Source organism: Patiria miniata, unplaced genomic scaffold (genome assembly GCF_015706575.1).
Source record: "Patiria miniata isolate m_02_andy unplaced genomic scaffold, ASM1570657v1 HiC_scaffold_3, whole genome shotgun sequence".
NCBI classification, from domain to species: domain Eukaryota; kingdom Metazoa; phylum Echinodermata; class Asteroidea; order Valvatida; family Asterinidae; genus Patiria; species Patiria miniata.
The window spans coordinates 6,157,982-6,178,682 of record NW_024037069.1 but is presented as its reverse complement, the minus strand read 5'-3'; the positions used below and the strand labels follow the sequence as shown (position 1 = coordinate 6,178,682).

Genomic DNA, 20,701 nt, shown 5'->3' with positions numbered 1-20,701 from the left:
CGGAAATCATAAACGTGCGGACAGCGTACTGCTGCTGCAGTTGCTTTGTACACGATCAAAAATGAAGTCGATAAAAATCTGAAAAAGTAAACATGTTCCAGCGAGGTGCTCTGGTTGCAATGGCTGCTTTCCGCTGCCCACCTGAAGTTCTTCTTCGATCAGCTGCTAGGTAAAACTGCTGATCATAATTAATTATTTATACATTTATTACGTTTTTGATGTCGATGATTAGCCCCACTCATGACTGTGGCCTGTGGCCGCGGTATGCTGCGCTGAGGTTCAGCGCAGCATACCGCGGCCACATAGTACTAGTGGGGCTAGTCGATGATGTGACCACTGCCAAAAACGGCGATCGTAAAGTGTACCCCTACCGTAAAGTGTAGTACTGCCCTAGAACTATGTCGTACTAGGGCCCCTAATACTACTTTACTAGCCTAGGGAAAGATTCCCATGTCTGACCATCACTTGTTACCCTGTGCACAAACCGTATGAGACTGGTCGGAAAATTTGAATTGTAAGTGTTTTCTCAGTAAATACTTCAATATTTCTCTGCTAAATTTGACTAGGTCTAGGACAGGAGTAATTGCAGGATACCCCACCATGCGGAAATTACCCCCTAAAAACGCCATTTGTACGCAGTCAGAAAATGTTGCAGAAATGTCTAAAGTACATGTAGATGTCGGGAAGTGGATACGCGGATACAATATACGGGGTGGATTTGAGCGCTGGAGGGTCTAAAGAGGGCGCTATTTCCCTGTAATAAGAAATGCGGCCAGCAGGGACAACGTGAATTGAATGGGGAACAGGGGTTAAATAAATCTAAGTCCAAAGTAGGTGCCAGGAATTGGATATGCAGATACGGGGATACGGGGTGGACTTTATTTTTAGCGGAGGAAAATATTTTTGAGAACCAGGCATCCATATCCATGTTGGAAAATAACGAAGGCAGAGACAACGTGAGTTGAATGGGGAGCAGGGGAAAAACGTCTAAGTCCAAAGTAGGTGCCGGGAAGTGGATACGCGGATACGGGGATATGGGGTGGCGTACGCGTGTGGTTTGGGGCAAAAACGTTTAAGTCCAAAGTAGGTGCCGGGAAGTGGATACGCGGATACGGGGATACGGGGTGGCACACGCGTGTGGTTTTGGTTGAGCATCCAAACGTGACTCCGTATCCGCGTATAATGTCATACCTGCATGTTATTATTAATGTTGCCAACTATTTTGGTTGGTCAAGTAATTTACAAACTAGGGATTTTGTTCCTGTGTCACATACCCGATGGAGCCTGTTGGATTGAGCAGTTAACCCCTTGTGTACATTCCTCATGCAAAATGTTGGATTCAGCAGGCAACTGAACCGCATTATAACGCATTGTTGGACTCCGTTGGATTTAGCAGACAACTGAACATGAGGCACAGTGGATTGAACAGGAAAGTCTGGTTGGACTCTGTTGGATTTAGCCTTGACTGCCGTGACTGCCTGGCATATGCAAGGCTGCATCAAGTTATACCATAGATCGTAAATGGTAAGCACCGCTAAGCGGCGCTACTCGATCTTTGGTTGCATACGCAAAACAAGTTGCAGAGTACTATAAAAGTATTTAGGAAGTGTATATTTAGCCGGCTAAACTGATTCAGCCGGCTAAATGATATTTAGCCAGCTAGATTGTACAGCGCCCTCTTTGACGTGTACGAGTATGGAGTAGACCTACATTATAAAACTTGGTATTAAATTATTACCATCAATTTTGCATTACCTGTGGCCTAGTGGATAGCACGTGTATGAGTGAGAGTTCCCAGCAGGGTTCGATTCGATATTCATCTTTTATTAATTTAAATTGACTCAAACATTTACAGAGAATTAAAATTTTCTTTTTCTGATTCGTGGCTCTGGAGGATTTATTTTTAAAAGGAAAATCAAGTCCCAAATTGTAAAATGGTCTGATTCCCGTCTCGTGAATATGAAGTCACAACGACAATGTTGGCGCAGAACCAGACTAAGATTTGTCACGGTAAAAATGTTGAAGTCCCCAAAAAAGTCACTGCGCGTGTTCAGTGCCTGTCCGGCAAAATATCGTTTACTTAAAGAAAGCCAGCGCTGGCTAAATATACACTGCCAAACCATTATCGCAGCGCCATGTGACCCTTTTTGTTTCGGTCATTTGTCTGTTTATAAAGGGTTTTAGGCCTCAACTACACAGTATTGAGAGTCCCAAATTTCGGACCAACTTTGTACATGTATGTATACACACCGTGATTCTTGAACGTTCAAGGAACAAAAACTTATGAAAAGGTATGTGTAATTGCAGCTGGGCTGCACCTTCCTCGATCCTACAAATATCTACAAAACCTGCCAGTTGATTTGTGGGATCTGGGAATGTTGGGATTAGGCCTAATCTTTCTTTCCATAATACATGTACGTACATGTATCAACTTTTCGAAAAGTAGACGTACACAGGCCTACACAATGATGTTTGTGTTGCCTCTGATATTTAAAAGTCAGTAAAATATTGTTTCATTTGGTACAAATTAACACTCTTATTAAATACATCTGTTTGTGCACTTGTGATACTAAGAAATAAGAGGAATACAATCTTATTTAAATAATTAGATTCAATTAAAGCATTATTTTCTTTCTGGTGGTAATTACCTTCACATTTGTAATCGCTTGTTTAAAGAGGTTGTGGAATGCTCGAAGACATTTCCGTCATATTTCGGTTATATGTAGCCTAAGGTGTGTTGAAATAAAAACGACTATTGTGTCTGTCATGAAATGAGTACAAAAGGTACTTTTGAGAGCTGTTTTTCAGGTCCTGTTTCGACCCGAACGTGCAATTTGTGTAAAAGTCGTCGTTGGGGGCAGCAAGCAAAACATAGTAAATCGTGACGTAATAAACAGGACTCCTGATGCAGCGTAGTATATGTAACCTGTATAACAACAAAGCACTAATGTACCGTACACACCCATACCAGTGATTGAAAGTGATACACCTATTTTCAAGATGATATCTTAATGAGCGCTTAAAAGATGAACAATTCAGCAAGCAAACTTACATACACCGAAGAATCCCCGGGGGAGGGTCTTGGCCTTTTGCCGCTCTTCTGCCGAGTAATCCGTGCTTAGCAAGAGACAGGACTCGGAATCTGACATCCCTGTAGCTCAGCAACCAGCGATCCTTTGCATGCCGTGATCAACTAAATCTCACAGGCGTGAATCTCACAGGCGTGACAGTCAACAGGCCATCATAAATCAGTTCCAAACCAACTGGTCGACCAACAAACATCTCCCCAGAATCATCAAAATCCTCTGATTACACTAAAGACGATCCTTCATCCCTGTGGAGCACCATGACGAAACGCTGTCAGCCAAACACCATCATGCTGGGAACATTAAATTCCGACACATACGCACCAATATGAAGCCATGAACTTAGGAGGATTTAGTGACAAGAGTAAGTCCTTCCTGAAGCCCGGGTTGGTTGATCATTGGAGCAGAATTCACCCCGCTGTCTGTGAATACAGTTTACATACTTTGTAGTCGGCCATGTACCGGTAATGAACAGGAAAGGGAAGTTGAACCTTTTTATTCCAAGGTTTCCACCGCAGGATGTGGGCTGCGTACGTAGAATATGTCACAGAGGATGCAGGCCACTGGTTACTGATAACATTTTACACCCGGCATGGCAACATCACTAGCATTAAGTTCCTGCATAGTCTGGAGTTCCAATTCTGATTAAAAATTAAGTTTGATAACGTTTGAATTATACTTGTCAGTACACATGTTTACATGTACCGGTACATGATGAAGATTGCTGCGTAGCACTGGCAGTAATGTTAATGAATTAAGTAATGAATCAAATAGTTACATGTATCTGAGTGCTAAATCCGGGGCCAAGTTCGCGCAAGGACTATAGTTGACCAATGGTTAACTAACGTTTGCCCGAACTCTGTCTAGTCCATGGTGGTTGACTACGCTAGTCGACTATTTGGAACCAGCCTACTGGGGTTGGTTGCTTCGCTGGTAACCAATAGCCGCGCGCATTCATAACGCAAGCAGAGAGCCAGGATCCAGAAGTTTTGCGACGACATTTTGACCAGCGTTCGACTAATGGTCCTTGCCCGAACTTCGCCCACACAGTTGCTGAGCTTTCGATGTTTACGGCAAATGCCGAAGGGCTGTAAACATTTACAGTGATGTATACGTACGTTGTACAGTGCCTGTACCTGAACACAAAACTGTACAGTTGTTGAACTCAAAATGGCTCTACTCTATACACGAACCCGTTTTCCTGTTCCGACTTTGCAAGTGATATGGAAAGCTGTCTTGTTTTTTTGTGTGATTCACTTTTATTTTCTTATTTATGAGAAGAATGGATGTATATTTTGCTAGATTTTTATATCAGATTTTCCTGCTAACTTGGAGCGGGTTGGTTGCGCATAAAATTTCCTCTGTCGATGTTAATGTTTCACTTTTCATATTTGTTGGTTTTATACTTGTGTATAAGTACAGATACATGTACATATATCAGTTTTGGTTTTACCTTACCTGAACTCGAAGTGGGTTCAAAATCAATAGTGGTTTAATTTTGTTTTCAATCCATGCATCCCTCTACTGGGAGATGGGCAAATGAAAAGATTTCAGTATTCATTGATTTAAAGTTTGTCTCCTGGCAGTGCTGTTCAAATTTCACCCCCCCCCCCCCCCGAAAAATAATTAAATTAAATTGCTGTTTTTCAAACATTACCAAAAAGTGACTTAAGATGAATCCGACATATTTTCTGAAGTAGCAGATATTTTGAGAAATTTTAACCACTTCGCGCCAGGTTTATTTTGACATTGACCTGACCTAGGCGCGGGATTGTTTTCACGAACCTCAATTCCGGATGGGTTCAGGCCTTCATCTGTGGGTAGCACACCCTGATATTTCCGGCCTCGCTTGCTGCGAGCGGGTAGCAGACTGAATACCTGAATACCGCAAAACATTTGTGAATATATACTCGTCATCCGACGTGAACTGGTTAAATAAGAAATGTGAGCGATCAGTCTTCGCAGAAGCTCTCAAATCATGCGTACATGTATATAAAAGTGACTTTCAACAAAAGTGTTTAATTTTAAATTGGGTTTTGCCCTGCGTCGCCGTATTTTATAAAGACAAGCTAACACCCGAGAAAAAAATTCACAAGCTAACATCCGAGTAAGTTTATGAATTGTTTGCAAGCTCTCAGACAACACTGTGTATACAGTGTTTATAAAATGTGTCGGTGAATGGCGAAACAAAATATAAACTTACATCTCCCCGACGCAAGTTTCACAGATGAAAGGTGTTTCATTTGACAAAACTATGCAACTTCTTCGGTCACTGTGTGACATAAAATTGGGCTCATCTGATTTTTGAAGCTTTACCCCTTGTTAACTATACATGACATATTACATTCACTGATTCATCAGGTTAGTACTTTTCACTCCCTACCTCAGAGTATAGTGTCTACTTTCACAAATTGTGTCAAACTATTGGGAGGGGTCATCAAAATGTGGTTATGTGTGTGACATCAGACGTAAAAATGTTATCGGGCCCATATTGGAAATTCACTCTTTTCTCCAAAGTTCTAAGGACGCACTCACCCATACTAATTTTGGGTAAGACTAGTCTTTTGTGATTTACAGAATGCATCAATGTACGGTATACCCTCTACTTTAGTTTTACTAAATGGGGATTGTTCTGTGGTCACGTGTGTGACATTTTGATCGGTCACATGTGTAACATTTTGTAATTAAATTTATTCTAATTTATGCATGGAGAGACCAACTTATGAAACATATTTTAAAATTTGCATCTTTACTCACTAGCAACACTCTAGTGAACAATAATCATTTGTATTACATCACATAAAACAAACTTGGTGGTTTTTTTCCAAAAATTAATTTAGTTGCAATATCTGAAGAATTGCCGTCATACTATTAAAATGACATTGTGGACATTTTTGACAATCTCCTTGCGACTGTTCACATTCTTGAATATTTTAATTGAAAAAATGTTATTCTTATATTCTTTGGATGATCAATACCGGTATTTGGTTTATATTCAGCACAGCCTTATGTTCCAGGTACGTCTAGCCATTCAATTTATATTTGGATGGATAAAATCCACCAACTTACCTTTTTTTAAGCTTCAGAGTCGATCATTCCTATGACTCCACTGATAGAACAGTAGTTTCCTTGCATTATGCATGCCAAGCAAAACAAACAAACAAACCTCCGCCAAAGAAAACATGAACTGCTTTCTTTTTAGTGGATGTTAGCAAGACAGCAAAGAGAAAGTATTATCCTCATATAGATTAACAGCTGTACAAGCTTTTAAAAAAATTATGAACAACCTAGTCAGCCGTTCAGTTGATGCAGAAATTTAGACTGAAAGTATAACAGAGCTGTCTTAAAAGTATGCACCATTGCACCAATATCATTTGTCCATAGCTAAGAATCTTGAAAATGAGAACAAAAATTAAATTCCAGGGATGCCATTTATGCCAAGGTTGCGTGTCTATAAACACCGATGACATCTTGACAGTCAGTATGCATCTTGAGGTCTTGCACTGTAGTAAACAAACCGTAGGGCTGGATTGACTGTTGGTGTACGCTGGAGCCCATATATGGACCCTGAATGTTTTTGTACAGTTAGTACATTGTCCAGGCAATGCTTGTCTTTTTTGTTTTAAGAGGAAATATTTTAAAAGATTGTGTTGTGATTTATTTGTAACTTACCGGTACAAACTAATGGTACAAACTAACGTATAATTTTGTGAAAGATGTGACTTGTTGTTCTTCAAGATGGAGACATTTTCTTAATTGTTTTACGATATTTGAAATTTGTAATTTTACACGACACTCTTTGCAAATGTTACTGTTTCAACATTAAACATTGATCCAAAAGTGGTAGAAATATCCATTAAGACATGTTAGTAGAACTTTATCATTAGGTCAAAGTTTAAAAAAAAATTGGGGGAAAGCCTAGATTTTGAAATTGGGTCACATTGTCAGAGAATAAAATTAGCAAATTTACAGTTTTACAGGTTGATCTGCAAAAAAACATGCTGAGAGCAGATCATGACAAATTAGGGCTGTTCATTTTCGAATAATTTGGTATTCGATTACTTAAAACAGCATTTGACAGAATATTTGGACATTCGAAACTGCCACCTGCAACTGCGTGCTGCACCGGTCAAAAGTTGCACGCAGAGCGCGCCAGTTAACATTTGCATGCGGCAATTTAATATGGACTGCTTGAGTGTTTTTGCAGTATTAATATTTTATGACTATCAAGGGCTTTAACCTGCTAAAATAGGAAAAAAGAACCGCCATCAACAAAAAAAAGTTACCGTTGACAAAAAAGTGGCACCTGACAATAAAGCGCCGAACTTCCGGATAAAATAACATCAGAGGGCAAGTTCGTGCAAGGACTATAGTTAACCATTGGTCGACTAACGCTTGCCCGAACTCTGTCTAGTCGACGATGGTTAACTACGCTAGTCGACTATTTGGAACCAACCTACTGGGGTTGGTTGCTTCGCTGGTAACCATAGCCGCGCGCGTTCATAACGTACAGCAGGGAGCCAGGATCCAGACGTTTTGCAATGACATTTTGACCTGCGTTCGACTAGAGACGTTCGCACTTTGCTATTAGTGCGCAGGCGTAAGGTACGTCACAAATCAACCACTAGTCGACTAATGGTCCTTGCCCGAACTTGGCCAGAGTTGTTTGTGTACATACATAGTTGTTTTGTTTTCGAATATTCCAACCGGCAAAAAGCTATTTGAATGTTCGGTTGATGCTCGAATATTTAGATATTCGGGACAGCCCTATGACAAATTTACAAAGTTGTATGAAACTTGTGTATGTGGCAGAAACCTTGAACTCTTACAGACAAATAACAAGTGTACTCTTCCCAGGAACAAAACTGAAAAATTAAAAGTATCATGGAATGACAGAACATAGCAACTATAGTATACGTTGTATTGTACAATTCACAACTACACATGTACAATGATGTACAAAAGACCCTGTGTGCACAACTACCGGTACCCCCTCTATGGTCACGAGAGAGAGAGTTGGGAGAGACCACTGGGAGGGACATTCGAATGCATTCCCAACAACGTTTGGCTCTCATGTGAAGACGCCACTTTTTGGTGTACATTCGGAATAAAAATATCCACGCCATAATAATGGAAATTGAAATAGTGCCAGACGGTATCCGCAGCAACTCGCAAGCAGCGCTCATGGCGCTTCACTGCAAAACAGCCAGTGTACTAACAATGAAATCATACAATATGTATGCAGAAAAGTATCTGAAAGTCACAATTCTGAATGAGTTAAACTGCACAATACCAGCGATATTAAACTTAACCAAATGCTTTCACGTGTCTAAGTTTTCAAACTTTTCTTGAAAGTACAAACTGAATTTAAAAAGTTTCAAAGTTTCAGGTATGGTATTCCAGAGCGTTGGTGCTGCGATCCGAAAAGTTCTCTCTCCCCATCAATATTTCGCCACTTTTTCCTGAAGGAGCCAACCGGTATGGGCACGTGATGTGTGCCCCCCCCCCCCCCCCCCCCCCACTGGAGCTCCTAAAAATGGTCAAAAAGAGCCATCCAGGCTGTTCATCACCCACTAGAGTCCATAAACATGCTAAGAATATCTTGGCCCACTTTTATGGCGCTGCTGGTACCCAGGCATGGCAGGGGGGAAAAGTTACTTACAGTACTTAGCAGAATGAACATTCTGTGCTTATGAAAGGATATTTCAGATGTGAGCAATGACTTTTTTGGTGTGCACATACATTCGTCACCAAAGGATTGCCACTTGGCACTTACGCAGCTAGCACAGAATATTGGCTCAAATTTAAACCTTGTAAGGAGCCATTCAACATTTTCAATGGTTTTAAAATCAAATTTTTTTTCTCGAAATATGTTTGACCCATCCACCCCGATCTCCGATCTTAAAATATCGATTTTCCATTCAATAAAAAAAAAACATTTAAAAATGTCCAGTTTATCAACGGCGGAATAATGCAGCTGCAGTCCATATAGACGTACATGTGTATACCGTATCTAGTACCTTACCGATACGGCCCACTGGCATTCCCGTTTGTAGGGAATCCACCTGGAAACATGCAAAACTAGTCAATTTTAAACGGTGATAATAAGTATCAGCTTCCTCTGAAAAAAATTCAAAACAAGTGTCTTGACGTAAAGAGGTGTAATTACTCCTATTATTCATGGAGTTTATTCAGAAAGTTCATTCATTTTGGATAGAAAAAAAAATCGAACTTTCAACTCGCACTTTCCAGCCGTGGGTGCTGCCTAGTTTATTGAAACCACAGGTAAAACAATAAAATCTCTTTGATAAACCGTACATTTTTAGAATGTAGATTTATAAATAGAAGGAACGCCGAAAGACGCCTGCCTACCCACGAAGTTCAAACTTTTATTTAAACATTCTGTGCATGTGGTCATCACATACACAGAATGATGAGCAGCATGATGCAGTTAGCTCTGCTACTGTATGGATGTTGACAATCTAAGTGTACATTTACAAAAACATGAGACGTGTAGACCCAGTAACTGGGGCACTAGAACTCCTGTTTTTTCGAATTTTGTTCTGAGTCGGTCGTACATGTACATACCTCTCCGAGAAGTGGTACCTGTTACACGATTCATGCTGTGATGCTCTAACGCAGCGATTCTCTTCCTCACCGAGCCCCTCTGAATTGATTGCATGCCATCAAACCGAGGGTAAGCATCCATCTTCGCTGTGCATGCCAAAACATCTTCCTTTTCCTTGTTCGAGTGGTCCTGTGACTGGTTCCCTTGGCACTGGTCCCCTTCACACTGGTCCCATTTCTGGGTCTTCTGGCAACCGGGGGCTGGACAGCCCCAGGGCCGATGTCGTTGCCCGCAGTGTTTGCAGGAAAAAAGCGACACTTGGCTCAATCTATTTCCCATCTCTTGTGATCTTATTGGAAACCCAATCTCTGCCAAGTTTTAAAGGGAGTGGTGCATTGCTCACATAAATTTAAGAGCGTAAGGTCTTTCACTAAGCGTGTACATCCGTATTTGAGTTACAACTGTGGCATTGTCAGTACACACATCACTCAAAGTTGCAGAAAAAAGGTTAACAAAGTTGTGAGTCTAGAAAGAAAACTAAAGATTTCAGTAGCTGACTTTCACACTTAATTCTAGCTAAATCTGCCAGTTGCAATCCAAACGCTACTTCGTAAACAGCATCAAGGCTTAACGCAGGCAAAAGAAGTAAATGTCCGCAAACAGCCTTGGTGTGTCCTCTTCAAAATAAGGATCCGAGTCCAAGGAAAACACAGTCCAAGTGGTTGAGTTGCTAGCAGCCTTCAGGAGATAGTTCATGGCTGTCAGCCTTGCTTCTGATCGCTTCCTGAAGTTCATGTACTTGGTTCGCGAAGGACTTCTTGATTTTCCTTTTGAGGTGGTTTTTGTTTCAGCCGTGAGATCCCGGTTGCAGTTTGGATGGTTTCTGTCGCTTAATTTTCACCTTTCTAGATGTACACACCTAAAATTACAAGAACTGAAGCAGCACTAAAAATGTACATCAGAAGATGCACATCTACGCCACCGGCTGACAGTTGGTTTTCGTGGACTGGAGAATTTTATGCACATGTACATGCACTGCGAAACCAATTTGTTTACAAAAACCCTCAAGCAAAAAATGTATAAAGCATGTATACATTGGAGATGTACAAAGTACATGTCCGCATACATTGCACGCAATGTTTAAAAGCTTTTTATCTTCCTTGTTTTGGATGTATCATTCTATGCCGTGGATTACCACTAGATTGAAACTAAAAGATAATTGTGCCAACTATTAATTTTCCAGTTGGCTCAGTTCAGGGAAGTTTGCAGGTTTAAATGTTTCAGTTTTAGTGTTTGGCGTGTACATTTTGTTCACATACATTCACACATTTAGATTTCAGTGACTGACATATGTATGCAATATTGAAACAGAAAGTTAATGTCTAAAAAAAAAACGTTCAGTAAGATGTGTTGTTTCATAATGTCAGCTGTGATTGAATATCCAATCACAATTAATCTGTTCTCAAATCAAGTTACATGTAAGTGACAAAAGCTTCTCAACTTAACTATGACAAAGGTATTCATTGGTTACTTTGCATGCCCTGTCACTTGTGATTTGAATCAATTCTGTTAGCCTTTTTATCCCCCTGGCTTTAGCAACATGTGTTCCATTTTGGTTACATTGTCATGATTGTTGGTTAACTGTTTAGTGCTGTCATATGAAAAGTCAGACTTCAATCTCAACCAAACTTGGTGACAATAATCTTTGGGTAGGGGGACTTAAGATGACTTAAGACATTTGGGGTCAAAGGTCATCTAGGAGTCAAATGAGGTCATTGTTGATTTTGGTTAGGTCAACTGAAAAGTGCTGTACTTCACTCTCAACCATACTTGTTGGGTGACAATAATCTTTGGGTAAGGGGACTTGAGATGACTTGAGACATTTGAGGTCAAAGGTCATCTAGGGGTCAAATGAGGTCATTGTGGATTTTGGTTAGGTACGTGTACACTGAAAAGTATGCTACTGTACATGTATACATACTGCCAGCATGCCAGGGGGATCGTGCAAGTTTAACTTGCACTACCGGCCGGGTATTTGGAAGTATGGCAGACACTGTAATTTGAGTTGGTAAACTCTATGGTATTTAGTCATATTTACCCACTTCTAATAGCAACCTCATATATTGGTCAGCGGTACGTACTTCCCAAAGGCTAATGTAACACCAGCAAAGAAGGTAGCTGTTCTGATGTGGTGGCCAAGTGGGAATTCCCGAATCACAATTGTCACAGGCCCCTCTTTCATGTTAGTTCTTAAGGCTTTTTATCATTTAAAAATAAGTTTGGTAAAATAAGGCACTCTTCTTTAATACTAATAATAATAAACCTTTTTTTGTGGGGGGGGGGGGTAATTTTGAATAGTATCTTTTATTAGAATATGTCAATTTTCTTACGCATTTCTCAGTTGATGCCATGCGATTTAATGCGATATTACCTCGTGATGATCGCCATCTCTGTTTTAGTGTTGCCACTTGTTTTACCCGACAAGTTTTCCCTCAAAAAATCAAAACTCTGCCCTCTATCCACAACATTCTTGTTGGTTTTAAACCTCGCAAACTGGTTGGGTGACTCCAATTACCTAAAAAAATGGGGATTTTTTCTTTAAACAGGAACAGGCCTGTTAAAGTACACAATCGCCCTCAGTTTTGCACAGTTCTCTGGAAATTTTGGGCATACTAGTACTGTTCATGCAGCCAAAGTATGGTACTAATTAGTGATATTAAAGCACACAGTTTTCTCTCTGGCGTGTATCCAAAGTATACACACACTCATACAATGCAGTTTCGTGTCGGTATAGATAAGGAACTAATCCCTTCTAAAATTACGTCCTTGCCAGGGATCGAGATATTGCTATAAATCAGTAACCTGGATAAATTTTGTATTTCCTGTTCCTTAAGAACCAGTTTTTAGTTTCTGGATCCTGTCTAAAATAAAAGACGGTAAAGTTAGGGCCATGACATGTGACACACGAGGCAATTTACGAGAAGAAATTCAAGGCTCGGATATTGAGCTTTCGATAAAAACAAAAGAATTCACCAAGTCAGTTGGCGCCCTACTATTGTCGGCACCGTATCTCAAAATGGCTAATAATGTTTAGGCCAAAAAAAAAAAGTCTCCGGTTTCTGGTATGCGCGCGCGTCGCCGTAGCCATACGCGTCGGCAAAATGAAAAAGTTTTTTTTTCAATAAAAGATGATGTCTTAAAACCGCCAAACTCACTGGTTTGACTGGAATCCTGCTGCTGCACAATTTTAACGTGTTTTTAGATGGGGTTATGATCGAGAATAAACTTTATGTGGCCTCTCCGGACTCCCATATATTTGCACTAAGTTTAGTCGGGCACCATTTGCGGTCATCAGCCGACATTTGAAGCAAAAAAGACAGGTAAAAAAAAAAAAAAAGCCGCGTCGCCGCACCACTTTTTGGGCAAGCTCCATACCAGAAACCGGAGACTTTTTTTTTTTGGCCTTAACTAAACATTTTAATGATGCGTACAGAACCGTAAACAGTTTTGTGCACTGTTTACAAAAATAAAGTAGGATTCCCATCCTAATTAGGTCCGGTACCCTCCAGGTTGCAAAGGTTGGAGGGCATGTGCACTTTTCATAAATCCTTCATTGAACTTGTCACGCAAAGCGTCATTAAATCATTTTGGATGAAGTCGGACAATAGTTCTTGGACATGTATACAGGGCATGACAATGAACGACTTCCGTTCCAAATTTGAAACATTAATTAGATCTCAAAATAACAAACACATTATTCTTTTTCTTTTTTTGGCTCAATTAAGTTTGACGATATCTTTGGCCATTTATGTTGTAGAAAAAAAAGTTGGGCAACTGGGTTGGTATTGTGCCCAATGCTTGTCAATATACCAGCTGTCACTGATTTCCTCATCACATCCATCACGTATTAATCATTGTTATTGTTCCTTGTTCTAAAAAAAAAAAAAAACCTGCCGAATGGGAGGCTGTTATATTACTTTTTAAAATTAATTTTTCTAGCATTTTGTTTCACATTGTGCATAAAATATACACCTTTTTGTTCCCCTTGAACTGAGCTCCCAATGCATCATGTACTTGTACATCGATTGCACATGTATGCAGTATTAAGTCGCAATTTCATTTAACAGCATGTATACTTGTATTTCTAGGTGTGTGGAGGGACATGCACCAGTAGATACAGTGGAAAGAAAAAAAACTTGCCTTTGTTTCTGGAGTTGTTTCCCTGCACTCTTATCTGTCCCGATCTGGTAAAGAAGTGGGAACAGTTCACCCTGAGAAAGTTGTACAAAGACTGCACGGTCGACATGATCGTTGCACAGCAAAACTAGTTAACGTTGGGTCTCTTTGGCTGGTTTCAGGTATTGACGACAGATCAGCTGCGGCCCATTCCGTGGCAGACCCAAAACTTTGGATATAAATGAGTTCTCTTGTTGAAGTAGCATTCAGTGTTTGTGTCTGTGCCAGGCTAGGTAACGGAATGCAACCGATACTTGCAACTTGTGGGAGGATGGCATAAATCTAAGTAGGGTTATTTCCTGGTGTAGTGTACACGGTAGACACTTGTTGATTCACTGTTGATTCACAGGCAAGACAGGTACCGGTAGTGGTCATGCTATTGTTTTCCCTTCATCCAGATCGAGGTCAGAGACTCCTGCTCTTACGTCAATCCCTTGACTCCATAACTGATACTCGATATGCTTAACAGAGAAGACTAACTGTTTTTCTGATCAGCGAATGAAGGGGAAAAGTCTCGATAACTTGACAAATCCGCAGTCAGAATCTCCGATTTTGTCGCAATACGGTTCAGGTACGAGATGACGGTGTTTCAGTGAGTGTAATCGGAATGACACAACTGATAGAGTCTTGGCCAAAACTAATCCTAAACAGTGACTTCATCGGGCTCGTTATGTAGAATACTATGCCTCCAAAAAAAGTATTAACCATAAGCCCCAAGTAAGGTGGGTGTTTGTTGTCCCTGCCACTCACGTACGTGGCTTTAGTAGCACAGGATGTCGTTAACCATTCGTTGTCTTAAAGGGGAAGTTGTTTAAAACCCGCCGGCCTATGATGTTAACTTTTTCAGTTAACTTTTGTTTCCACACAAAGGAAGCGATCCGTTGTCTCTAGCCCTCCACTCAAGGCTGTATACATTATAAATGAGTGAATGATATGTCCATGTCACTTTGATTGACCCAAGTTATCTTTTGTATGGCTCTGGGTATGGGGGGGGGGGTAGGGGTGGTTACCATCCCCTTCTGTCTGACCATGGAGCTATAAAAAGGATAGCTCCATGGTCTGACCGATATGTTAATTAGTTACGTCGTTCTTGGAAAGATCCCTCATTGTCTTTCCTGTGATAGACTAATGCGTTAAAGGGAAGATACAACATTTGCAAACATCACAAAACGAAATGATGAATTATCACGAAATACCTCACTGGATTGTTATGGAATGACAGTCTAAGACATTCTGTAAAATTGTGGCTCCTGGTGTGCTGTCATTTTCAAGAAAAATGGGATTTTTCCAATGCTGGTCGGCCGACCAGCGTTGGAGAAAACTGGCTTTTTTCAAAAAGTGCTCCTATTATTTTTTATAATTAGTTGTTCCGCGTTTTCTTTGCAATTGATTACACACCTGTAAAGGGGTTCAAGCCTGCATGCTAGACAGATTTTCTGACCTTACAATTCCGCAAAGTTTATAACATGCTCTGTTTCATTTTAAGTGGGGTCAGGGAACCAGACTACAAGAATATGATTGGTTTTCTTGGTTTTTCCAGCATCTACAAGCCCAAATCGTGAAACAAGTCATTTTAACAATATTTGCTATAACATACTAATCCTCCAAATCCATTTATTTCTGAAAATTGCAGCAAAAACAAATGTTGTACGGTACATTCCCTTTAAGTTTAAGGCGGGGTTAGAGGGCAGTGGCTTTGTACTGCTTGGATAGGCATGAGTAACCCTTTTGTGCATTCATTGTTATTAAATTAAAATAACAAAGAACATCCTCTGTGACACCCGAACGCAAAAGGTCTATACCATCATACAATCTTACAACTCTAGGTTCATTGCTAAAGGCCGTCAGACTTTGAATTTGTAGATTTAAAGGGAATGTACAACATTTGCTTTTGCTGTACTTTTCAGAAATAAATCGATTTGGAGGGTTAGTACATTGTATGTTATAGCAAATATTGTTAAACTGACTTGTTTCACGTTTTGGGCTTGTAGATGCTGGAAAAACCAAAAAAAACAATCATGTTCTTGTAGTCTGGTTCCCTGACCCTACTTAAGATGAAACGAAGAAATGTAAAGACTTTAGGGAATCGTAAGGTCAAAGAATCAGTCTAGCAGGCTTGTACCCCTTCACAAGTGTGTAATCAATTGCAAACAAAATGCGGAATAACTAAATATGAAAAAGTAGGAGCAGTTTTTGAAAAAAAGCCAGTTTTCTCCAACGCTGGTCAGCCGACCAGCGTCGGAAAAATACAGTTTTTCTTGAAAATGTCAGCACACCAGGAGCCACCATTTTACAGGATGCTTTAGACTGTCAATCCTAACAATTCAGTAAGGTATTTTGTGATAATTTGATCATTTTGTTTTTTGATGTTTGCCAATGATGTACATTCCCTTTAAAGGATTCATGAAGTGAATCCTTCTTGGGAACACATGTTGTGCAACTTTCTACTCCTCTTGGAATGTATGACAACTATTTGACATCCCTTTTTGATTAATCTGATTGAAAAGTGCACTTTTTTTAAACATTTAAAAAGTTCCCATGCTTTTCCGGACAACTGAGGGCACTGTTGCTGTGATGTCTTTTCTGGAAAGACGCTGTTTCAGTTAAGCGGTTTTCTGTTGAAATTGAGAACCCATAATGTTTTCATTGAAAACGTTTGTGAGAAAAGTTTGCGCATTGGCTTACTGCCTTGTTACTGACACAACAACAAAAGAACATTTACGACAGCAAAATATCCAAAATTGTGGCAACTTGTGGTGCTGAAATACACGTAGCTGTAACATCAAGATTTCTGCCTGAAATGGCATCACACTTTTGCTCATGAGTATGGAAGTTATACATGTACATGTACACATCAAAACAAAAAGGTACCAAATACCATTGAAAATGGCAAAACGAAACTTGAAAATAAGGTTAAATGGGGCACAAAGGTACATTTACTACCATTTTTTTAAAAAAATCACAATACATCCATGGGCCTTTTAACACATCGCAACAAATCTTGGAGGAAAATATTGTTGGCTGACTAATTACTATTCTCATTTCTAAAATTAGTATGATCTCACCCTTGACTTTTGCCCGTACAACTCGTGCACGATCTCCTTCTCGGTGACCTCTGATGACACAACCTGACCCAGGTAACTATTTCATGCGTATATGCGCGTGGACGGGTTGGCGAATTCTTGACCCGTGTGGCCCATTAGCGTTATAATGGCACTATTAGAGGTCTTTTTACATGTAATTGCAATTTCTAGTTAAATCTGTACTGAAAACAATGCTTAGTTGGGGTAATAGAAAGTGAAAGCATACTATGTAAAAGTTCACCAGAGCAAAAGCTAATGAAAGAAGTGCCTGGATAAGGAAATCAAATACATGTAGTTGCTTCTTATTTCCTGATTTTTAAAATTTGTCCACAAGTAAGTTTTAAAGGTACGTAAGGCCAAAAAAAAAAATATGTCGGTCTCTGGTCAGCGTGCGCATCGATTTTAATCATGCGCGTCAATCTTTTTTTTTTCCAAAATGTTCCGCGGTAGCTCCAACAGCGCCCTCTATTGCCGCACCTCCTCAATTTTTTTTAACAAAGAGCACCAAGGAATGGGGAATTGCACCAAGGCAAATGATCGAGAGCACCAAGGCAAATTATGGAGGACACCAATGTACATGAGGACACCAAAAAAGCAAAATAGTACCCCACCTTGTCTGTACAATCCAAGCTTGAAGAAAAAGAAAAAAAAGGAAAAAAAAAAAAGAAGCCGCGTCCCCGCGTCAATTTCGGAACTTTGGTCTGACCAGAGACCGAATTTTTTTTTTTTTTTGGCCTAATATACATTTTTACATTTCGCTTTTACTGCAATTGTCAGAAATGGATGGATTTTGGGATAAGTCTTTTATAGCAAATATTGTTGCACTGACCTGTTTAAAGTGTTGCGTTCATGGATGCTGGAAAAACCAAGGAAAAAAATGCTGTTCGAGTAGTCTGGTTCCTTGACCCTACTTTAGATGAAACTGAGTAATTTATATACGTTGGGCAATTGTCGGGTACGGAAACTGTACAAGCTGGCTTAATTGCACCCATTCACATAATTTTATAACCGATTGCAAACAAAATGTGGACTAAATTTTGTAAATTTTGGGCAGTATTTGAAAAAGAGTCATTTTTTTTCAACAATGGTCAGCCAACCATCGTTTATTTAAATAAATTCATTAATTTGAACAAAATTGGAACCTTTCTTCCCAATACTAACTCTAGGGGGTTGGACTTTGAAATAAGAAGTACTTTTTCTGGCTGTGTTAGTAATGAGAAGTTCAAGAGCGGATCCAGAACACAATTTTTTTGGGGGGGGGGCCAAAAAATGTTGGTCCCCTAAAAAAGTGGGTCCAAAAAATTACGGCGGGGGGCCCGTTTAAGGGCCCCGAAAAATTCTAGATGCTCTGTGGTGCAATCTGAGGCAATTTCTGACCACTTTAACCAAATTTTTTTGAGGAAAAGATGTACGCAGTGCCTGCCTTTATTGCGACGTCACTTAAAAAACATAAATTGGGTTCATTTTTTTTGGGGGGGGGGGGGCAAGGCCCCTGTTGGCCCCCTGGATCTGCCCTTGGAGAGGTTTGAACAGTTTTCAAATACGGTACAGTTTGAACATGAACTATGGTTTGTAACTGGAATTAAGACAAATTAGAATTTCTGGCTGTCCATTTCAAATACTTTAGTATTCGATTATTCGAAACTATGTTTTATTGAAAACTCCATTATTTGAAACACGCCGATCACGTTTACATGCACCAGTTGCAATTGCGTGCCGCGTCATCAAAAGTTGCAGGCAAAGTGCGCCAGTTAAACGTTGCCTGCAGCGATCAATGTTTTGGGCTGCTGTAGTGTTTTGCAATAAGTGTTTTGTAAAATTCTGTCAACGGCTTTAATCTGCTAAACGGAGGAGAATTACAATAATATGGTGCCTCATTTTTACGATTTAAACAACATGCGTAGTTTGTTTTGTTTTTTGTTGTTTTTTTTTCAAATAGTTCAGCCGGTTAGAGCTTTTCGAATATTCGATTGATGTTGGAATATTCGGTATATTCGGGACAGCCCTATTAGAATTGATACATTTTTATTCTTTTGTTTTTTTTGTGGGGGGGGGGGGCAGAGGGAATTTTTGCATAAGCCATAAGGTACGCATGTATTTTTTTTGTAGATCATACTCTAAATGTTTTCGTTATTAAATGATCTGTTTTCTAATAGTCCGGAGTCATTAGGGAATATAATAACCATCTCTGACTACATGTAAGCAATTCTAGGAAGATACAGACACAGTATAGGCTTCCTTTTCCTTTGTGGGTAATTGACCGGCATTAACTCTTATCATGCCGAGGGTTATTTTTAGTATTGAACTGGCAGCTGTGTGTCCATTGGTGTGTTAGAATTAAAGGCCTATAGAATCATTTGCATTTATCTTAAAAGTAACGGAGCGAATTGTTATCAAAAAGCTTACTTGGTTTAAAGATCATACTGGTACTAAAAATCATGTGAAATTATTCCGTTAGGCTAAGCGCTTGCTGCTGTCATTTACAAGAAATCAGGAAATGTAGGTGATTTCCAACGATCTGTCAATTGACAGATTTTTGGAAATAAAGAGTTAAAAGACAAAATCGTGTTGCATCATCAAAAGGTTGTGTTTGTTTGTTGTTGTTTTTTAAAGTGTTGTATCCATTGATCTGAAAGTTCGACAAGTTAGGTTTTGAACATTCTCCTTTGGATTTTGAGAGGTGGTATTATTGGAAACGAGTAAATTGCATGAAAAGCAAATGATCCTGTGCCTTTAAGTTGTCCATTGGTGCATGAACGTGTATGTAGTTCACTGGTGGAATTGTTGTGAAGTGTGGAGAAATTATTTGCAGTCGGGTGAAAACTTGCCATTTCCTAACATCATTTCCACTGTCAAATACGTACATCTAGTAACAATGGACGTTATCCGGAACATTCAAACCCCCCCCCCCCGAAAAAATATGCATTGTAGTTGATGAACTTGAGGATTTCCTTTCGGTATTAACTACATGTACTTTGCATGTAGCTGTACATGTTGTCATAGACGGTGCAGTATCACACAAACACATTTTTCAGTATATTTCCTTTTTGTTTACCCTATTTCCCATTGTGCGATGCATTTGTATGCAAAATTGCAAAGCTGTGATTCACCACACATAAATACATGTCTCATGTATGTTCAGCGTAAGTTTATGGCTGCACAGGTCACAAATGTCTTTTGTGGGTTTGTAAGGTTCTGAAAAGAAATCTGTGAGATAAACCTCAGAAAGTGTGATAATTGGATGACAAATTTCGGTCATGGACTCTTAGGATCAATTTTGCCAAGATGATAAATTTGGGAGCTTGGTGAACTAGATGGCAGAAAGAAGAAGGAAGTTCATGTTGTTAAGTTGAACATCGGATGTGATTCAGCTGGAAAACAATGTAACTGAAGAGTGGGCAGTGGTTGACTTGGGCAACCTTTTAAAAAGTTTTTCCTTGTGGGTGTGATCTGGTACATGGTACCCTGTGGAGACATGAGCGTAATAGGGAACAAAAGATTGTGTACCGGTACGTCTCCACAGGGCAATTTCTATAGATGAATACGTCTCCACAAGGTTATCACAAAATAGATTTTACTAAAAAATTAGGAATTTCCAAGGTGTGTTGATCTGTCGCAAATTGATGTATTTTATGTTAGGGATATTAAGTCCAATTTCAGCCCAGGAAATTAATTCTGGTTAAACTAGGAGCATTTTTAAACTATACACTTTCAAATTCGAAAACTTT

At 39.7% G+C, this 20,701-nt stretch overlaps 1 protein-coding gene across 1 annotated transcript in view; it reads left to right on the top strand.

Annotated features, from left to right (window-relative positions):
• The window catches only part of LOC119738677 (quinone oxidoreductase-like protein 2 homolog), a 42,795-nt gene continuing 22,094 nt past the window's right edge, over positions 1-20,701 (top strand). The window contains 1 exon segment of the mRNA XM_038213589.1: positions 1-169. Coding sequence (XP_038069517.1) covers positions 93-169 — 77 coding nt within the window. The 5' untranslated portion in view covers positions 1-92.